Raw genomic sequence first — 21,439 nt, 5'->3', positions numbered from 1 at the left:
ACACTTGTTCCGAGCTTTGTGAAAGGAACTGAGATTACCTTCAGTTGGATTTGCCTTCCAAGAGGCAAAGGCAAGTTGTTTCAGGGCAGCTGCCTCACCACAAGATTCAGTGTACCATGGACGGGAGGAAGGGTATGACAACTGAAGACAAGATGGGATAAATCTGTGCACGAGAGAAAGCAGTTTACTTTGGGAGAATTCCCAGGATGAGTTGATGTCAGAGACAGTACAGATGGGAGACCAGTCCTGATGATTGATGGCTGCTTGAAGACCGTGCCAGTCAGCCTGAGTGAAATGCCAGACTCGTCGGCGCTGACGAGGCTCTCTGAAAATGGCCAGGGAGATGTCCACTTTAACAAGGAATTTATCAGATGAACCGATTGGAGCAGAAGAAGAGCAGCAGACATTTGCAGGGAAGTTGGTCATAACCAAGTCGAGAAGAGAAGATGCTCCATTGACTGAGATCCAGGTCTGGAAATTGACAGATTGTGTCAGTCCCAGTGAGCCGCTATGGCTGGTGAGAGAGGTATCCATACACAGCAAGCTGGCACGATGACAGTTGAAGTCACCACATATGAGGAAGAGAGAGCTGGGATGAGTGGATAGAAGTTGGTCCATGTTGTCAGACAGGGAGATGTAAATGGAGTCATCACTGTTTGGAGGATGGTAGAACACACATATGAACAAAAGGTGGGAGCAGAGGGGAAGCCATAGCCAGAGGCACTCCTGGGGGTGAGGTGGAGAGAGGGAAGTGCAGGGAGGGTGAGGAAGAGTTTTTGATAAAGATAGCAACTCCACCACCAGGACGAGGCTCAGGTCTATCATACTGGAGGAGGGAGTAACCAGGAAGAGATATTAAGGAATCAGAGACATCGTGAAGGAGGAAAGTTTCTGTTAAGCAGATTACGTCTGGTTTGTCAGAAGCAACCTGAATGGAGAGATCAATCAGGTTTGAGTGAAGGCCCCGGATGTTTGAGGTCTATACTGTTAAGGAAGAGGGAGGGGCAGCATTGGGTACAGGACAGGGGAGGGGTAGGGTAAGATGAGAGGTGAGAGGGGGAGGTAGGGAGAGCTGTTGATAGTGTGTCAGAGATTGCAGAAGAGTTAGGAGAAACTGCATAAAACTGCCTATAAAGAGAAGGATGAGGAGGACAAAAGGTTTGATGGACAAAATGGGTGTCGAAGATTTTGATCCATATGTACAGGCATACACGCACACAGACACGCTGATATACATTTCGTTCCTCTTAAAGTGTGTGTTTGGGTCTCGTGGATGACCACGAATCTTAATTTTCTTGTAATATTTAATATGACAGGGACTTTTAATCTGCTTTTGGAATGCTTGCTTTGATTTACTTTCATGTATTTGCTGTTCACCATGTATGGAGAACTTGAACGTGCTCGGGTTCTCATTAGCTTCCTAAAATATTACACATGCCATGTATTTTGTATTAAAATCTGATGTGCTTACAATCCTTTTGAGAGGGCACTGGAAGTTTCCCATCTCTCTTTTTTTTTTTTTTTTTTTTTTTTGTATAAAAGATCGAGGCTCGTGAAAGAGCGAACATTTATCACACAGAAAGACAAACCGACAAACCGACACATAACCGACAAACCGACACATAGAACAAATAACATCGGGAGCGGTAGACAAGATGGGGAGAGAGGGGGAAGGACACAAACACAACACAACACAACACAACACAACACAACATTTTAGAGCAAGAACCGAGAGACATGGAGACATCGAGAGATCTGTGGGAGGGAGAGGGCTCTGGGGGGGAGGCATGGGAAAGGGGGTGGGAGAGGCATAAAACATATGGACACTGCCAGGACTACCAGGAAAGAAGTTGGAATTACAAACAAGGTGGATCTGGGGTGAATTAGTGGGGGTAGAAAAGATCAAGGTTTTGGATGGGGGAAGATAAGAGATGGTGGTGAACAGCTGTTTTAAAGACCTGGAGGGAGGAGTGGGATTGAAGGGAGTGTGGGAGTTTGTTCCAGAGGCGGGAGAAAAGAGGAATGAAGGAGTGAAGGTGAGCAGAGAGCCGAGATTTCGGCAGTTTAACCATCAGAGGCTTGCTGGCAGATCTTGTGCGACCTGTAGGAATATTTGGGGGACAGAGCACAGAGAGAGCTGGGGGAGCAAGGCCGGAGAGGAGTCGGTAGAAGACGGAAAGACCACCAACCTGCCTGCGGTGAGTGAGTGAGAGGCCCTTGGAGTTAGCTTCATCACGGGAGATTCCAATGATTCTGAATGCTTTGCTTTCAACAGCGTGAAGACGAGCTAGGTGTGAGGCAGGAGCACCAGCCCAGAGGGGAGAGCAGTATTCCATTGAGCTGCGGATGAAAGCCTTGTACGTGGTGAGGAGCTCAGGTGTGCCAAGGAAGGACTTCGCACGACGGAGGATGCCCAGTCGGCGACTGGCTTTGCAGGCCAGCTTGGAAATGTGGTTTTCCCAAGAAAGATCATGGCAGATAGTGAGACCCAAAAGCTGCAGCGACAGAACTTCTTGGAGAGGATTGTTGAGAAAGTAGATGGGAGGGTTGTCCAGTCGATCTTTTCGGAGAGACATAGTAAGAGTGTGAGATTTGTCAGGATTGAAAGACATGTTCCACTTGTTTGACCAGTCTGTGATTTTGTCCAGGTCTTCAGAGAGTGAGGAGGCTGCAGACTGCCGATCTGAGGGAAGAGGAATGGAGCGGCAGAGAGTGGAGTCATCAGCAAAGAGATAGAGAGGATTTTCCAGAGAGTCGGAGAGATCATTGATAAAGACCAGAAAAAGCACAGGGCCCAGCACACTGCCTTGGGGAACTCCAGCCTGAACAGGAAGGGGAGATGAGAGAAATCCATTCAGGGCCACACGTTGACTACGACCAGAGAGGAAGTCCGCAAGCCATGCATGGAGATTTCCATGGATACCATAGGAGTAGAGTTTGGTGAGCAGAGCTGGGTGCCAGACCGTATCGAAGGCACGTGATATGTCGAGGGAGACAGCTCTGATTTCCTGTTTGGCATTGAGGACCTCCATCCATTGTTGAGACAGGAGAAGCAGCATGTCCAGAGTAGAGTGACCTGGTCTGAATCCAAATTGATGATCAGAGATCAAGCCATTGGAGAAGAGGAAAGATTTCATATCCGAAGCAATGATGGATTCCATGACTTTGCTGATAATTGGGAGCAGGCTGATTGGTCTGTAGTTAAAAGGATCTGTTTTTGCACCTTTTTTGTGTAAAGCGGTAATGTTTGCTGATTTCCAGGATGCTGGCAGATGACCTTGAGCAAAAGATAGGGTGAAAAGAACAGAGAGAGGGTGAGATAGAGCGGCAGAGCAGGATTTTAGGACCCGTGGGCTGATGCCGTCTGGTCCAGTTGCAGAATCAGAGTCGAGGTTAGACAAAAACTCCTCCACCTTGTCAGGAGAGAAGGACACAGAGTCCAGGAGCAGTTGGGTTCGACTGGGAAAGGTGGGAACAGAGAGAGATGGGTTTGGGACTAAAGATTTTGAGGCAAACACAGAGTTGAGGCATTCGGCTTTGTCACGTGCGATGTCAACTGTGTGGCCATTTGAGGTAAGGGAGGGGATGGAGGGGGAACAAACACCAGAAACGGATTTGACCAGACGCCACCAGGATTTGGAGGAAGGAGACAGGTTTGAGAGTTCGTTCTTGAGTGAGGAGAGATAGTGCTTCCTGGCACTCCTGAGGGTAGACACACACTTGTTCCGAGCTTGGTGGAAGGAACTGAGATTGCCTTCAGTTGGATTAGCCTTCCAAGAGGCAAAGGCAAGTTGTTTCAGGGCAACTGCCTCACCACAAGATTCGGTGTACCATGGACGGGAGGAAGGGTAAGACAACTGAAGACGAGATGGGATAAATCTGTGCATGAGAGAGATCAGTTTGCTTTGGAAGAATTCCCAGGAAGAATTGATGTCAGAGGCAGTGGAGATGGGAGACCAATCCAGACGATTGATGGCTGCTTGAAGCCCGTCCCAGTCGGCCTGAGTGAAATGCCAGACTCTTCGACGCTGAGGAGGCTCTCTGAGAATGGCCAGAGAGATGTCCACTTTGACAAGCACATGATCAGAAGAACCGATTGGAGCAGAAGAAGAGCAGCAGACATTAGCAGGGAAGTTTGTCATAACCAAATCTAGAAGAGAAGAAACTCCATTGGCTGAGATCCGGGTCGGGAAATTGACAGATTGTGTCAATCCCAGTGAGTCACAGAAGTCCTTTCCTGAGGTTCCATGACTGGTGAGAGAGGAACCCACACCCAACCAGGTGGCATGATGACAGTTGAAGTCACCACATATGAGGAAGAGAGAGTTGGGATGAGTGGATAGAAGTTGGTCCATGTTGTCAGAGAGTGAAATGTAAATTGAGTCATCACTGTTTGGGGGACGGTACAGAACACATATGAACAAAAGGTGGGAGCGGAGAGGAACCCGTAGCCAGAGGTACTCCTGGGGGTGAGGAGGAGAGAGGGCAGTGCAAGGAGAATGAGGAAGAGAGTTTTTGATAAAGATAGCCACCCCACCACCAGGACGAGGCTCAGGTCTATCATACCGGAAGAGGGAGTAACCAGGAAGAGATATTGAGGAATCAGAGACATCTTGAAGGAGGAAAGTCTCTGTTAAGCAGATCAAGTCTGGATTGTCAGAAGCAACCTGTATGGAGAGATCAGTCAGGTTTGAGCGAAGGCCCCGGATGTTTGAGGTCCATACCGTTAAAGAAGAGAGAGGGGGAGCATCGGGTACAGGACAGGGGAGGGGAGGAGTAGGGTAAGATGAAGGATGAGAGGGGGAGGTAGGGAGAGCAGTTGATAGTGTGTCAGAGATTACAGAAGAGTTCCAAAAAAGGGAAGGATGAGGAGGATGAAAGGTTTGGTGGTGAAGGGATGAGGCAGAGTGAGGGGTTGTTTGAGGGGGGGCATGGGACAGTAGAAGGTTGGGGGGGGTGGAGGCATGAGATAGAAGGGAGACGAGGTGGGGAGGAGGCAACTTTGAGAAGGGGGGAGGAGGGAGAATTTGAGAGGAATGGTATGGGGGGAGATTTGAATGGGAGGAGTTGGGGGGGAGTTTTGAAGGGGAGGAGTGAGGCGGGAGTTTAGGAGGGGAGGGGCAAGGGGGAAGTTTAAGAGGGGAGGGGCAAGGGGGGAGTCTAGTAGTGGAGGGGCAAGGGGGGAGTTTAGGAGTGTAGGGGCAAGGGGGGGGATTTGGAGGGGAGGGGCAAGGGAGGAGTTTATGAGGGGAAGGGCAAGGGGGGAGTTCAGGAGTGGAGGGGCAAGGGGGGGGATTTGGAGGGGAGGGGCAAGGGGGGAGTTCAGGAGTGGAGGGGCAAGGGGGGAGTTTAAGAGTGGAGGGGAAAGGGGGTAGTTTAGGAGTGTAGGTACAAGGGGGGGGATTTGGAGGGGAGGGGCAAGAGGGGAGTTTAGAAAGTGGATGATTAATGAAAGACGAACATTGATAACAAATTGGGTTTGTTGTGATTTTCAAGTTAGCAATCCGATTCAGAACGATGGAGGAGGGATGGAATGAATGTGAATTTAGACCATGTAGTGAGGGAGACGTATAAGATATTGAATTTCTTTTTTTTGACGTGGAATGAGTTGGAGAGGAAATTGAGAAAAGCCTTTTAAATAGGAAGAAAAACAGCGTGTTGTAATATACCACTGAATAAACCACTGAAGGGGAAAGGGTAAACATATTTAAAATAATATTTAAACAGAACCGTGAACAATCTTATATGCACAAAATACCAACGGGGGGAGGGCCGAGAGGGACCACCACGAGTCACGTGAACAGGGCAAAAGGTGGATGGCAAGGAGATAATGGGGGCGGGGCGAAAAGCACCGCGATACACCTGGACAGAAAGTACAGGATGAGACAACGGCACACGTGGAGAAAGGAAAAATAAATGTTTTTTTTTTTTTTTTTTTTTTTTTTTGGGGGGGTGGGGGTGGTGGGGTGGGGTGGGGTGTGGATTTAAAACGTTAGACAGAGAGTATTACGTTCGGTGTAGAAGGGAAAAACTGAGAGCCAAGCAAAACACGATGTAGGGGACTTAAGTTAACAAACACCGACAAGGGTACAAGGCCGCACACGAGGCGCAGAACAGGATTAATTAATTACGAGTAACAGGAAATTCAAACCAAAACTAACTATAAACAAACAATAAAGCATGGACGATAAAGTAACGAGTTGAAATTTGACAAACACACGAATGAAAAAATAACCACTTTGGATGCCCGGAGAGAAACCAAGCCTCCAGGTCGGAAGCTTCAACAACTCGGCCGCGTGGTCCGCGCGCGGCACGAGATACTCGACTATTTTTTACAGGTATGAAAGATTAACCCCGATAAAATTTCCGAGGGACACTTAAAAGGTACACACACGTAAGATAAACAGTTTAGACAAGAATACAAATGTGACAATGACTTAGCTTCGAGCATGCGCGAAGATCGTGGAACAGCTTCGAAAATCCGTGACCGCCCCGATCAAGATCTCGCAAGATCTCTTCCATGTGCATGGCCAATAAAATGATGCAACCAACTCGAGGGATTGATTTCTTCCACGACAATTTTGCGTAGTTGGCAGGATCGCAACATCCCGGTGGACGGAGGACTGAAAAGGAATAGACAGTGGAGGAGATGCGAGCTGGTGGCCACCAAGGAACACGGTAAGGGGACCATTATAGGTGCCCTTCCATGTTCTTTGTATGCTTAGCATCTACCAAAACTGGCTCTCTTCGCAGTGTTCTGACTACACTGGTGACGTAATCTGGAACATAGAGTTGAATCATTTTATTGGCAAAAGGTTCAGGGAACCTGGGCCGGCGAAGGGATCTGGGATCTCTATTGGAACTGGGTTCCACAACTAGGTCGACAGAAGAGATCTGGGATCTCTATTGGAACTGGGTTCCACAAGTAATAAAAGGAGTCTGGGACTCTTCTATAGGATTGGATGAGCGAGTCTAACCGACGGCGGCAAGAAGCCAAGATAAAGGGATTAAAGTGTACTTTGTTAAAAGTCCAGGATAATTTGAAAGAACTTCCGGAACAGATGCCGATAAGAGCCCTCATCGAAGAAGATGAGACAAACGTCCGGGTGTACACCAAAAGGATATTTTGACTTGCCACTTGGAAGGCGTGTGTTCCCGACTGGAAGTCGAAGGAGATGTGTATTTGATGTTCGAATAGTGTTTGCGTAGGGTATTCGTATCTTGGGTAAAGTGTACTGTGGTTGTTGGGTTGTAATTGTCATTGGGAGGTGTATTCGTAAACGTGCATTGAGTTGCACCTTGGACAAGGTGCTGTGATGTTCACCGTTTATCGAATAAAAATTGGTTATTTGATAAAAGGAAAGGAAAATTAAGAGTTATGATGTTTTCAGTGTGTAATTCTGATTCAGTGCGATTGCAAACAGCTCTCTTCGTGCCCTCATGGCGAAGGGGGAGGCTTGAATGCAGGCATCTCACAGGGGACATTGTTATATAATATTTGGAATGTTAAATGATAATGTTGGTTGAAATATAGAGCTCTTGTATTTTGTCTGTGGATTTGCATCGAGTACATGTTGTGTTAAGGGTTGTGCTAAGTGCTGTGTATTTGCATTAAATTGCAGACAGTGTTCAGTGTGGTACTGTTTGAATTCATAATGAAAATGTGTCGTGTAGCATTTGAACCCAGTTTAAACGTTACTGAGATGATTTGATTGAGAGATGTCAATGCAATTTTCAAAATTTAAAGAAAAATGCATTTTATCCACAAAGATTTTGCATTGAAAACGAATCAGAATGAAAAAAGAATTGTTGAACTTGTAGTGAAGGAACATTAGCATTGGGAAGACACGGTTGAGTGTGCGTGCTGGCTGTCCGTCCATTTGCACTTAGACAGGCATGGCTTGGGACAAGCTCGGCTCAGACGCCGTAAAAGCTCAGTGAAACTAACGCAGGAAAAATGTAAATATTCCGACGGATACAAAAAAAAACCATCTTCGGGACACAGGAGGTCTGAGAGGAAATCGAACCTGGGCCTCATGCCAGAGCGGTCTGTGTAAATACATTGTCCGTCGTGGGTCAAGGGCATTGCCCAGCAACGGGATTAATGCTGTGCTAGTTTGTTTCGAGTTTGGGATGTCTGCAACGTGGGAGGGTATGGATTGCCACTCCTGTCCCCGTCCCCCCCCCCCCCCCCCCATCCAGACCAAATTCAGATCCTGGGGGGACAAGGCCTTCTCCATCGCTGCTCCCACCCTCGAACTCACTACCTCACACCATCAGAGACTCCTCCTCACTCACCACATTCAAAACATCACTCAAGACCCACCTGTTCAACACTGCATTAAACATTTAACCCACAGCATTTAACCCCTGACTATCTTTTCTCCTTCTCCTTCCTTTTGTTTTGATTATTTAACTATTGATTTTTGCCTTTTTGCACTTGTTTTTTGTACTCTGTCAAAGCGTCTTTGGGCTTCTTGAAAAGCGCTATATAAAATAAATGTATTATTATTATTATTATATAATCATTGCAGTTATTTGAGGCCATCATAGCATGCCCACGATAGCTCACCAACTGTGCCGATTCATTAAATGCAGGGTTACAAATGAGCTGGGGATTGTGGGTTCAGTCGCCACCAAAGGTGAATGGAGGATATGTTTTCACCTGTTTGTCTGTCTGCGAACAATATGTCTCACAAAGATATGGAAGGAATTGTTTATTTCTATGGCTCTGTAAAGTTTGTTGAGTGAGATGTTGATTAGAAAAGTTAGAGAGGCGAGTTATCTCCAACACCTTGGGCCACGGGGCAATACCAAGTGTCAAGCCCCCTTCAATTTTTTAATTAACCTATAGCTACGGAGATTTCTGTAATTCTTGTAGTTGCCTAAAACATTTTTTGATTTTAAAAGCAAATAATGGTTCTTCGGTATGGGCCTTGGTGCTCGCTGGGTTGTTGGGTTGTTGAAGGCCACAGCTCTCGGGAACCTTTTTGTTTAAGTTTGTACCCTTATACTGGCTTGTGTGTGGAGTGAAGGAATGAACTGCTGATAAGGTTTTGATTCTCACAGCCTGGCGGACAAAACAGTGTCTAAGCGAAAGGTTTGAGTTCTACTTGTACAAGAGGACCAAATGATGAATTGCGAAAGATGATGGGAATAGAGCCTGTGATTGATGCTGTGCAGAGGAACAGTTTGAGATGGTTTGGTCATGTGTTGAGGAAGGATGAAAGTGACTGGTTGAGAAGAGTGATGGAAATGAATGTAGAGGGAAGTAGAGGATGGGGAAGACCGAGAAAGACTTGGCTAAAGATGGTGGAAGAAGAAATGCGGGCAAGGGGGTTAACAAGGAGAGATGCAGAAAATAGGGCAAGATGGAGAAGATTGTCATGGGGACCGCAAGACTAACCCCCGCTCTAGCAGGGAAAATGGCCTTTAAAATGCATGTTGTTGTTGTTGTTGTTGTTGTTGTTGTACAAGAGGAGGGTCGGGCAATAGTACCTTAATTAGAAGATATTTGACCACCAGAATTGCACCAAGATTAATAGCACCGGAGCAGCAGGTTTCATCCAATTAAGTTGTAAACTGTCATCCTGGTGTTTCACAGGCAAAGTCAAGGCATCAATGGGTTCTCCCTCAAATGGTTGTCAAACTGGGTTTCCAATAGCCAAGCATTGTGGAACTTGAGCACATCGGAGGGGGCGCCTGTCTGGTGCTGGCTGGCCGAGGTGTGTGCCCTGAGGGAATTGTCCCGTGTGCGATGTCTCACTATGCGCTATGAACTCAAACATGCTGTAAGCATGACGTGACGGGTCTCTCTGCAGGTGTGCAAAGTCACTTGGAGGAAATAGGTCAAAAAGTAACACCTTTTAAATGTAAGGTTCCATAAAAGAAAATGTTTTTTTAACTTTCCATCGGCATGTTTTGGGAGGGGTGACCGATTTTGAAGTGCTGCTCCAAGAGCCAGTGTTTGGGATTTATGGAGCAGCTCTCTTTGCGGTTTTGCATGTTCAGATTAATTCGTCTTAAGGACAGTTAATTTCATGTCGTTTTTTTGGTAATATGAATCCAATGAGTTATGTACACTGCATCTGTTTGTTTTGACCAAAGAACATATTTAATTTAAAGTGGGTTCATGCATGTGTCCAGATGGTCAGAGTAAGTGCCGAGACGGGAAGAGAAAGTCAAATAGGATGGAGCATTTTGCAGTGGCAAGTGTTTGCTTTTGAGATGGATGACGGAATGGTCTTGAAAGTTGATGGAAAAGGAATGGTGATGGGAAAAGTGGTTACAGACCGTTACTTTTTGCAATGGTGGATGGTTGAATGATGATCAAATGAAGAATCACACACATACCACGGTCACTCACACACACCAGCCACATAGGTATATAAAGATAAGGATTGTATGAGATCGATAGATATTTAATTATCTCTCTACAACATGCTAAGGATGTGAATACGTATTATGGCTGGACTTGCCTTAATGTCCTATGACTGAAGAGACAACGGGAAATATAACCATCGCAGGACCACCAAGATATCAACATTTCCAACTGGATGTGAGAAGGACTTACTTCACTGAGCCACAGGTAGTTTTATCAGGGGGGGGGGAGGGGATTATGTGGTATCTGACATGTGTTTGCCTATTTATCGATGCCAAAAGGGGTAAAAACTAGGAGGGGTAACAATTTTGACGGTAAATCAATATCATTCTACGTCATGGTCACATAATTACATTTTAAGTTGATTATATCACTAACTGGATGGAAATTTAAAAATAAAGTTCCGTTAGTTTTTGCGCATCGATGTCATGAATCGTCATGCCAAATTTAAAAACAATCTGTTGAGCTGCGTCGGAGGAGTAGGGAAAAAACGAAAAGAGGTAATGCACCTACTTCCTGACTGACGGAATGAACGACCGACTCACTAAAGGACATTGTTATGGCTTTAAACAGCTCATCTCGACTGTCATAGATGAGCTAAAAAGAAAAATGAATAACATGATCTTAACACATTAGCAAACAAGAAAGTGCAGAGAGATTGACATTTGAGTGACGCGACGGATGCAAGTACCGTGGAAAAGCAGGCGGTTCACTGCCATAACAGACACTCGCTGCAGCCTCTGTGTCAGCTCGGCCTCCCTGGCACACACCACGCCATCATGACTTAGTCGGCGCTGAACCAACCGGGCAAATTCCTCACTGGCCGCACTCCGCAGATGCGCAATCAGCACATTGTCCTGGCCCGACGCCAGATGCCGCCCTCCTGCATGAAATGCCAATGGAAGAATATCGTGACGGGTCCAAATTTGAGGAATTCTCTCGATCTATTTTTAACAAGAAAATATAATTTGACGTAAATGTGTTGATGCACATGCACCTCCACCTGCATTCCGTGTCAACTCACTGCTACGTTTGATCGCAATTAAAGGTCAGATGAGAGAGACAATGCAAGAGAGAAAAGAGACGAGAAGAAGGGAGAAAGCATCCAATGCTTCTAACGCGAGTTATGGTCTGCAAAATGATCTTAAATTAAACGTCACATGCCCTTTGACCTTTTGAATCCACAATGTAATCAAGTAACTATGACATCCCTCCAAAGCAGGAACTTTGTCGATGAAGTGACAATGAATCAATATTGAATGTCCAAACCTGGGCTTGTGGGAACAGCAAACGCTGCACGTGCAAAAGGAACACTGGAGATTCCAAATTGGAGGGAGGTCGGTGCTGCAGGACTGGCGTGCGAAGGCAAATGCTGTCGGGGTTGCCTGGGAATGATGGAATCCCACATTGGCACAGTACCTGGAAAAGCAAGAGGACAAAACAGCAAACATTTAAAATCTTCATAAGCTGCAACCTCTGATCCTAAAGAATGACAGTGGGTATCATTTTAAAAGGAAGCTAAAAATGCCGCAATTTTTGTACACTGCTCCTTTCCCATTCCATTTCCAGGTACTGCATGACGTCATCGCTGGGCACCGAAGGGGGCCCTGTGATGACCAGCACCGAAAGGGAGTACTCAGTTTTCACTCTGTGTGTTTCTTTGTTTTCTTGCTTTCTTGTTACTTGGCAAAAAAAAAATTCTTAACAGGTATATTGATCACTCTGGTTTGTGTGTGTATTTGTGTGTCCGCTCACTTACGCTTGCCTACAGGTCACAATTTTAAACCGATCTTCACAAAACATCACCAAATGGTGGAGTTCGTGGTCCGACAAAATCCTACCTATTTTTGAGGTCAAAAGGTCAACAGGCCAAATGTCAACCACATTTTTTTCAAATTTATAAAATCCTCAATTTTAATCCGATTGACTTGAAATTTGAATATGATTTACATATCAGTTAACTGAATTCATCCACCAAGTATTTTTGATATCAGCATCGGCCAAAAGGTCAACATAGGCCAAAGGTCAACCACTTTTCTTCAAATTTCTAAAATCCTCAATTTTCATCCGATTGACTTGAAATTTGAATAGGATTTTCATATCAGTTAACTGAGTTCAACCACCAACTATTTTTGAGAACAACATAGGCCAAAAGGTCAACATAAAGCCTAGGGTCAACCACTTTTTCCGGGTTTCTAAAATCCTCAATTTTCATCCGATTGACTTGAAATTTGAAAAGGATTTACATATCAGCAAACTGAATTCAACCACCAACTATTTTTGAGATCAACATTGGCCAAAATGTCAACATTGGGCAAAAGGTCAACATCGGCAAAAAGGTCAACAACTTTTTCAAATTTCTAAAATTGTCAATTTTCATCCGATTAACTTAAAATTTGAAGAAGATTTGCATATCAGGTCAGTGAATTCAACCACCAATTATTTGTGAGGTCAAAAGGATGCTCTACTGAGTGCCATTCTACTTTGTTTTCTTTTACCAAGTGTCGCTCTATGAGTGATCTTGCATTTGTTTGTTTTCTTGTTTGTTTGTTTGTCCGGGCGATATGTCAGCCATCCTTTGAGCTAGGAAGCTGAAATTTCAGCACAATAGCACAATATTTAGCAAAAGCTAGCCATTCCCCATGGGTAGTACTTGACAATGAGCCATGTCTCAATTTTTTCTATTCAGCGCTTTTGGAGATATTGAGGTGCAAAGGTTTTCGGTTTTTCCAAAATGGCGTCCGTACCACATGACCTATGACGTCATAATTATCAGCCAAAAAAAACTATCTGACAGAGGCGCTCCTATGGTAAAAATTCATGTCAATTGGAGCAACGGTTGCCGAGAAAATGATTTATTAAAATGCAGACACGGAACACGTAAGCAACTAGATGCTTAACCCCGCTTTTCGCTTCGCAAGCGCAGGGTAATGATAATGTCATTGGTGCCTCCATTATGACGTCATAATTCGACAAGTATAAAACTTAATCCGATCAAGATGAAATTTCTTCAGCATCATCCAGGGATAAATTGGTGGAGAAAAAGAATAATGACGTCATCGGTCACGTGTTTTGGCCGCCATATTTGTTTTAACACAAAAGCATCAAAAAAACACTAAAACGCGTCTTGGCAAGGGTCTGCAATCTTTGATTGCTCTTTCTTGTTAACTTTGTGAGTTGAGTCGTCATTAAAAATAATTATTCATTACATACAGAATCGACAATTAATTAAAATAAATAAAACTTTCACGAAAAATAATAATTGCTCAAGCAACCTCCCTCTGCCCCCCACTACATACGTACCCTCCATTACACCATGTACATATAGTGTGACCCTCACTCTCTTCTCTCCCCACGTGTGCATAATAAACACAAGGTACCTCGTAACAGCTCTGTGGAATTGCATCTCGTGCTTGTACAACTGTTGTTTATGTACTTAAAATGATTAAAGTGTAGAACCCAAACTAACAAACAACAACATAGTTCATCCTGGTTCAGCTACAATAACACAAAGCTTTGGTTTTCAGATCCAAAGTTCAGGAGGTCATACCAGCTATGCTTCGCCTTTTCTGCTGCAAGGCGTGGTGAGGCTTGCTGGGCAGGCTGAATGATGATGTGATCCCTCTTCCGCGAGCAGTCACCACTGAATGGATGAAGTTGATGCTTGCATTGAGAACCTTAAACTGCAGGGCAGCGGCCAAGGCTGAGACACAGTAAAACCCGTTGTTCAAACGCAGTAGTAATATCTGCATTGCTATTTAACTTTGAAAACAATATAAACCATTGATTGACCCAATATTATCAATGCGTATTTATTAAGTGAAATTACCTTACGAAGACAATCTCACGGGGTTTTTGAATCCCACGTCAGAGTGTATTGCATTTGGGTCTGTTTGTCTGGCTTTTTTTGCTACCCACAAGGTACTTGACCTAGGCCACAAACACCACCTAGTGGTAGCCAGAGTATTTATTACATGTTATCGTTTTTTCAACCAAGTACGTCTATAAAGTACATACTATTAGAACATGAGTATGTCTATACAATACATATGATTGGAAGGTGACTCCATACAATGAAACGGAAAAGGTCTGTTTGTCCGCTTAATGAACATACACCAACGTTGTCAATTCCCCCGATTGCTCTTGGATGGCTCAAGCACATAAAACCCTAATTGTTTCTTTTGTTGCTGATGGCGAATGCTGGGACCCTCTTAGACATACCTGCTGCCCCTAGCCATCCCATGGGAAGTCTAGGTGTCACATGGTTTGCACATTCTGACACCCCTTGTTCATGGCCTTGCATGGATGGCTGTTGTTTTTTTTAACACTCTCGATCAACCAAACATATTATGCTTCAAACTGCACTGTGAACAGACTATTAGAATCGATGTTAATTATAAAAATTCAACAATATATACAAAAATATAGCAAATACAGTATACATATACATATCCGCACATTTACAAAAACAATTTATACGAGACAATTCAGATGAAGATTAACCTTTCTTTTTGTAACACATTTCTGGAGTATCTATCTCTTGGTATGCACTGTCAGGGTAAGTATTTCATACATCCTGAAAATATATATATATATTTCTATACATATATTGTTACGTGCTCCTCCCCAAACCCCGGTCCACGGTGTACCTCCGAGCCCCGAGAGGAGTCACCGCAGAAAGATGTGTTATTCTGTATGTCAAAGATCAATGGTGAAACCACACCAATTGTTACCAACAAACAAGTATTGCATTAAGATCACACAAGAATAACAGGACAACAACAATCGTAATCAATTGTACAACCAATATATATTTCCTATGATGGTACCATCAGGTTCGTACAATATAACTCACTGTGCTCCAAGTGAGCGAAAAGAAGAACATTCCCCAATGTCTCTATTCCGGCATCAAGCCAAAGTCGATCCGCTCCAGTGATCGTCAGAACGATGGCCAATCGAGACCAGAATCCCATTCGGATGACAGTCACAGTCACACTGCCAAAGCTGCGCAAAGGCGTCCTCAAGGCGACCGGGAAATCACACCCTCGGGTATGGACATTCCACGGCTCCCAATCGGCGAACCGCAGATTTCCCACTCACAAGCCACGTTACACACACACACCAGATTAACGTCTGAATGCGTTGAAAATGGTTGAAGCAAAGTGAAAAACCTTGAGCGAAGCGCAAATCCTGCGCGAGGTAAAAATGTGGCCGACGGCCCATTCTCGTGGCATAACGGCACTCCGATGATTCTCTCCGGAATCAACCACAAAACCTGTCACGCAGGTTTATCTGTCACAACTGTCGCAGGAATCCTGTCAACTCTGTCGTCGGAATCTGTCAACAACTCTGTCGCAGGAATCCCTTTCCCAGGAAACCCAAAGTTCACACGTGACCCTCGTTCGCCAACGTTCGCTCAGGACCTTGAAGCAGCTCGGCATCTTGTCCGACTCACTCGCTCCGCCTTCTCTTCCTCCTCTTTCGCTTCGTCGTCGTCCGGTTCCGGTTTCATTTAAAACATTAACTTTTTTACCTTTTGAAAATAGTAATCTCTATTTCCCTTAAACGACAACAATAATAGTACTTGGAATCAAAAATGTTTACAGTGCATGAAAACCACAACAACGGAAGTGACGAGTCCGTAACACTTCCCCCCCTCAAGAAAGAAAGTTTGAACAGAGTGAAAACTTTCTTTACAGGTAAAAACTCTTTTAACAAACAAAAGTAAAACTCACACCCAAATGGTCAATTCACGTGAACAACCATAATTATATTCCCTAAAATAAAGCAACAAAACTTCCAAACCACCGACAGGAATTTCCAAAGTTAGTTCACTCTGGATAAAGTATCAGCAACGACATTGTCCCTGCCCTTTACATGCTCAATTTCCAAGTTGAACTCCTGCAAAGCCAAACTCCATCTCATCAACCTCTGATTTTTATTTTTCATTTTTTGAATGAAGGTTAAGGGGTTGTGATCAAAAATCCAAAGCAAAGCAAATCTATAGCACTTTTTGAAGGAGGCCGAGCTGAGCCAGGTTTCATGGTGGTTGGGTGGTGAGGCCTGGAAGTATTCACTGCATGGACGCATTTAGGAACGTGGAGTTCACGGGTTAATCCATGTAGGAATCTTGGCTCGGCTACTCCTGAGCACTCAGTGCTTCCAACTCTTCTCTTGATCATAAAAATCATAATCACGGTTGTAGCGTCGGGTGCTGTAGTCACCTGAGTAGCGGTCCCCATCTCGGCTACCACCGTAATAGTCATCCCGTCGAGAGTTGCCAAAACTGCGCTGCTGCTGCTGGGAGCCTCCGTAGTAATCATGACTGCGGCCGCCACCAAAACTACTACTCCCACCCCGGGAGCCACAGCCACCCCGAAAATACCTCCACGTTTTCCTCCTCTGTAGCCCCCTCGACGCCCATGGCCTGCCTTCTCTACTGTTATGGTCCGACCATCCAAATCCTTGCCATTTAAATCCTGTTCTCCATCTTTGGCGTCCTTTGTGTTTTCAAACGTGACAAAGCCAAACCCTCTCGACTTTTGCGTCTCCCTCTCTTTTATCAGCTGCACTTCCAAGAGTGGTCCATATTTGCCAAATATAGAGTCCAGAACATCTTCACTTGCATCAAAGTTCAGTCCACCTACAAAGAGCTTGCCAACATTGCCTCCATCCATGACTTGTGTGTGCTGACACTTAGTTTCAGGGTACTCGACAAGAAGTGACTGTGCAAAGCGTGACGTCAGTACCTTCTCCTTCTCTTCAGAGCGCTTCCTACCCATAGCACGAATCGCGACACAGGATGGAAAGACACCCGGAATCTCCTGCTCTAACTGTGCGGTGTTATTTTCCATACTAGGCTTTTCAACAAACATCGGATTACCAGAAACTCGACCACCGGCCAAATCATTCCCGATAACAAAAAAGATTCCCTTTACAGGAAGAGTGGCTTGTAAACCTATGGGGACTGGACCTGACACCAAATCAGACTTCAAATGGATGACATGAAGTGGAGCTTTAACATAGCCACCAACCCCCTGTAAAAGATGACACTAACACCAGTTGCCGTCTTCTCTGACAATGGCAAAATGCCCTCAAGCATCAAAGATCGATGTGCTCCTGTGTCCCTCAATACCCTAACAGGTCTCTGGTTCGTTAAGTCTCCATCCAATGACACAAACCCCTCTGAAATAAAACGTTTGTAACCCTCTTGAACAAGGTCGTTCTGTGATGCCGTAACTTCGGCATGGGAACCTTCACAAGGCACTGTCCTCGAAGGACAATTTCTCGCATTGGCCAATGCATTCGGAAGGGTGTCGGAGTGAACTCCATTCAATGTACAATGTGCGCTGAGTGGGTTCATCAAAAATGTAGTGGTCTGAGAGGGTCATTTACCAGTGTGGCAGCTACATTCAAATGTAAGGTGTGCACAGAGGGAGCTGCAGATGGAGGAAATGTTGAGTTGGATCTTGGAGACGGCGTGAAGCTGGAAGGTGTGAAAACATTTTGCTACCTCGGAGACATGCTGAATGGAGAAGGTGGATCAGACTCGGCAGCGGTTGCTCGAGTGAGATGTGCATGGAAGAAGTTTCGGGAACTGAGTGGCATGCTGATGAGGAGGAGAGTGTCGCTGAAGCTGAAGGGAAAGGTGTATGCTGCATGTGTGAGAAGTGTTATGATTTATGGGAGCGAGACATGGGTAATGAACGTAGAGCAGCAACGAAGGCTGGAAAGGGTGGAAATGCGAATGGTTCGATGGATGTGCGGAGTATCGTTGAGAGAGAGGAAGACAAATGATGAATTGCGAAAGATGATGGGAATATTGCCTGTGATTGATGCTGTGAAGAGGAACAGGTTGAGATGGTTTGGTCATGTGTTGAGGAAGGATGAAAGTGACTGGTTGAGAAGAGTGATGGAAATTAATGTAGAAGGAAGTAGAGGACAGGGAAGACCGAGAAAGACTTGGCTAAAGATGGTGGAAGAAGAAATGCGGGCAAGGGGGTTAACAAGGAGAGATGCAGAAAATAGGGCAAAATGGAGAAGATTGTCATGGGGACCGCAAGGCTAACCCCCGCTCTAGCAGGGAAAATGGCCTTAAAATGCATGTTGTTGTTGTTGTTGCCAATGCATTCTGAGTTGTACTCGTCTGACTCCGCTCCTGATTTTTCCTTTTCAGGGCGTAACATTGGGACATCAAATGCCCAGGTTTCTTGCAAAAAGCGCAAGTAGGCCCGGAGGAAAAACTCGTGGTCTGCCTCGGGCCCCCCGGAAGATAAGTCTGTCTTGGAACTGTAGTCTTCTGATCCCTAAAGGTCGCGGTATCAGATTTGTCCCCATAGTCATCTCTAGGCCGCCTCCATGAATATTTGTTCTCCGCCCCTGATTTACCATAACTCCCCTGGCTAACTCTAGGCAGGAAGTTAGGTTTGTGGAACCCCATCCTGTGTGTCAAGGCATAGTCATCTGCCACGGTTGCTGCCTCATACAACTCTGGTACTTTCTTTTCATCCAGATGTACTTTAATGTCCGCGTGGACACACTGTTTGAATTCCTCCACCAAGATCAATTGTCGCAACAGGTTGAAGTCTTTCCCAATCCCCTTCGAGTCACTCCACCGATCAAACATGGTTTCCTTCATTCTGGCAAACTCCACATGGGTCTCACTCTCCCTCTTCCTGGCATTCCTGAATTTTTGCCGGTAAGCTTCAGGGACCAATTCATAGGCTTTGAGAATGGTTTTCTTCACTATCTCATAATCTGCACATTGGTCAATCGGTAAAGCCGAATAGATATCTTGAGCTTTACCCACCAGAAAACTTTGCACTAACATAGTCCAGGACCCCACAGGCCATTTTAGCATTTGAGCCACTTTCTCAAAGTGTAAAAATAACTTGGCTACCTCCTTTTCATTGAAGGGTGGAACCAGCCTCACATGCCTACCAACATCCCAAGTGTTCTGACTAGTTGTCGAACTAGCCGGCACGGATACTACTTCTCTCCGTTCTCCCAGTAATTCCAGCTCCCTGAGTTTAAGTTGATGATGATGATGCATTTATTTTATATAGCGCTTTTCAGGGAGCCCAAAGACGCTTTGACAGAGTGCAAAACATAATGCATAGCAAAACATAAAAACAATTGCAAAAAACAAGAATCAATAGGGAAATATTCAAAGCAAAAAGGAGGGAGAAGGAGAAGAGATAGTCAGGGGTTAAATGCTGTGGGTTAAATGTTGAATGCAGTGTTGAACAGGTGGGTCTTGAGTGATGTTTTGAATGTGGTGAGTGAGGAGGAGTCTCTGATGGTGTGAGGTAGTGAGTTCCAGAGGGTGGGAGCAGCGATGGAGAAGGCCCTGTCCCCCCAGGATCTGAATTTGGTCCGGATATGGGGGGGGGGGGGGGGGGGGGGGAGGGTCGGCTTCTCGGCTTCTTGTCCATGGGGGGGGGGGGGGGTTCTTGTCCAACTCACTCGCTCCGCCTTCTCTTCCTCCTCTTCCTCTTCGTCATTGTCCGGTTCCGGTTTCATTTAAAACATTAACTTTTTTACCTTTTGAAAATAGTAATCTCTATTTCCCTTAAACGACAACAATAATAGTACCTGGAATCAAAAATGTTTACAGTGGATGAAAACCACAACAACGGAAGTGACGAATCCGTAACAATATATATATGCTCCGTAACAATATATACACTGCATTGCCCTGATGAGCCCCAAAAGGGCGAAACCAGGTCGGTAACTGAGTTTTACATACACTTATGACAGTATCTGAACTAAGATCAAAATTCTGCTCTGTCGGAGGGTTCTCTTGAGAGCTTGACAGGCAGAGAGTATGTACATGGCAGTGACGTCATTACGCGCGCTCATTGAAAGCTGGAGAACTGAAGATATATATATATATATATACATACATATCTTATATCTATATATCTATTTATTCTTTATCTATATATATATTGTTACGGACGCGGATTGGATGTTATTTACCGAGCGGTGGTATTGCCGCGACCTAACAGTTCCCCCGATTCTTCCCCAACTCACCCGATTCACCCAGACGTTGACCAAATCGCGCTATGCCAAATCAATGATGGAAAGGACACGACGACTGGGATAGATGAAACGACGCAAGGGGTACAGTTCTCAAGACCTCCGGAGGAGGATATAATTACAGTGGTGGAGAAAAGGGGTAGATTACACGGCAGAGTGAGGTAAAAGACACAGAAGAGATGGGCACTTAAATACAATCTTATCTATTCCCGGACAGACCACAGACAAACGGAACAAGGCTGACTTACACAGGGATTGATGGCAGGGAGGGACAGGTAGTTCGATGGCACAAGGTGCACCTTGGCTCGGGGACAGGATAAAGCACGGTCCAGTCCAGAAGATGCGGGGAGGCCTCACAGCGCTCGGAGGTGGTCTTGCTTGCTCCAAGCTCAGCGCGCATCTGACGTCACCTCCCTCTCCCTGCGCATGCTCAGCGGGGAGTGACACGCCCTCGGCTGGTTGGCTCCGCCCCACTGGGGCCGGTCCGCCGCTTCCATTGGGTGCGGGGGTTACCGGGCTCCGCCCTTGACGAGGAGCTGACAGGGAGCCCCTATTTGGTAACCCCGTCGAGCACATGTTCGATGGCGGCTCGTTGGGAAGGCCTGGTGCCCTCCCAACACCCCCTACCAACCAAGCCGGAGTGAGGACGCGCACTTCCCGCGCCCGCCGCTGCCGTTGCTGTTGTTGTTGTTGTTGTTGCTGAACCGTGAGGAAGAGCTGCGGGGAGGTATCGGGAGGTCCTAAACTTCCTAACGGTGCCATACAATCACATTCTGGTGCAACGAAGGGTCAGAATTAATGGAAACGAGTCCTTAACTGACATAGACTAGGAATAACTAGCAAGATGTCCTATAGTTGTCTTACATGAGATGCGGTGAACCTGGGCACGACATTTAATGGGGGAAATAGGGGGAGGTCGGGTCTACAGAGTGTTGTTTACAGAAAATGGGACTAGGGAATGGGGGATTGGGGATAGTTGGGAAGTATTGAGGAAATAGGGGAATATTTACAAGCGGA

The 21,439-nt window shown here is 45.5% G+C and overlaps 1 protein-coding gene across 1 annotated transcript in view; it reads right to left on the bottom strand.

The window, feature by feature from the left end:
* Positions 1–21,439, bottom strand: part of LYST (lysosomal trafficking regulator) — a 457,799-nt gene that overhangs the window by 127,124 nt on the left and 309,236 nt on the right. Inside the window, exons 29-31 of the mRNA XM_078785068.1 lie at positions 13,932–14,084; positions 11,651–11,800; positions 11,073–11,264 (exon numbers count right to left, since the gene is read on the bottom strand). Coding sequence (XP_078641194.1) covers positions 11,073–11,264; positions 11,651–11,800; positions 13,932–14,084 — 495 coding nt within the window. The remainder of the gene's footprint in view (positions 1–11,072; positions 11,265–11,650; positions 11,801–13,931; positions 14,085–21,439) is intronic.

The sequence above is a fragment of the Myxine glutinosa genome, chromosome 9, assembly GCF_964187855.1.
Source record: "Myxine glutinosa chromosome 9, kmMyxGlut1.1, whole genome shotgun sequence".
Lineage (NCBI taxonomy): Eukaryota > Metazoa > Chordata > Myxini > Myxiniformes > Myxinidae > Myxine > Myxine glutinosa.
This window is presented reverse-complemented; position numbering and strand designations above follow the sequence as displayed.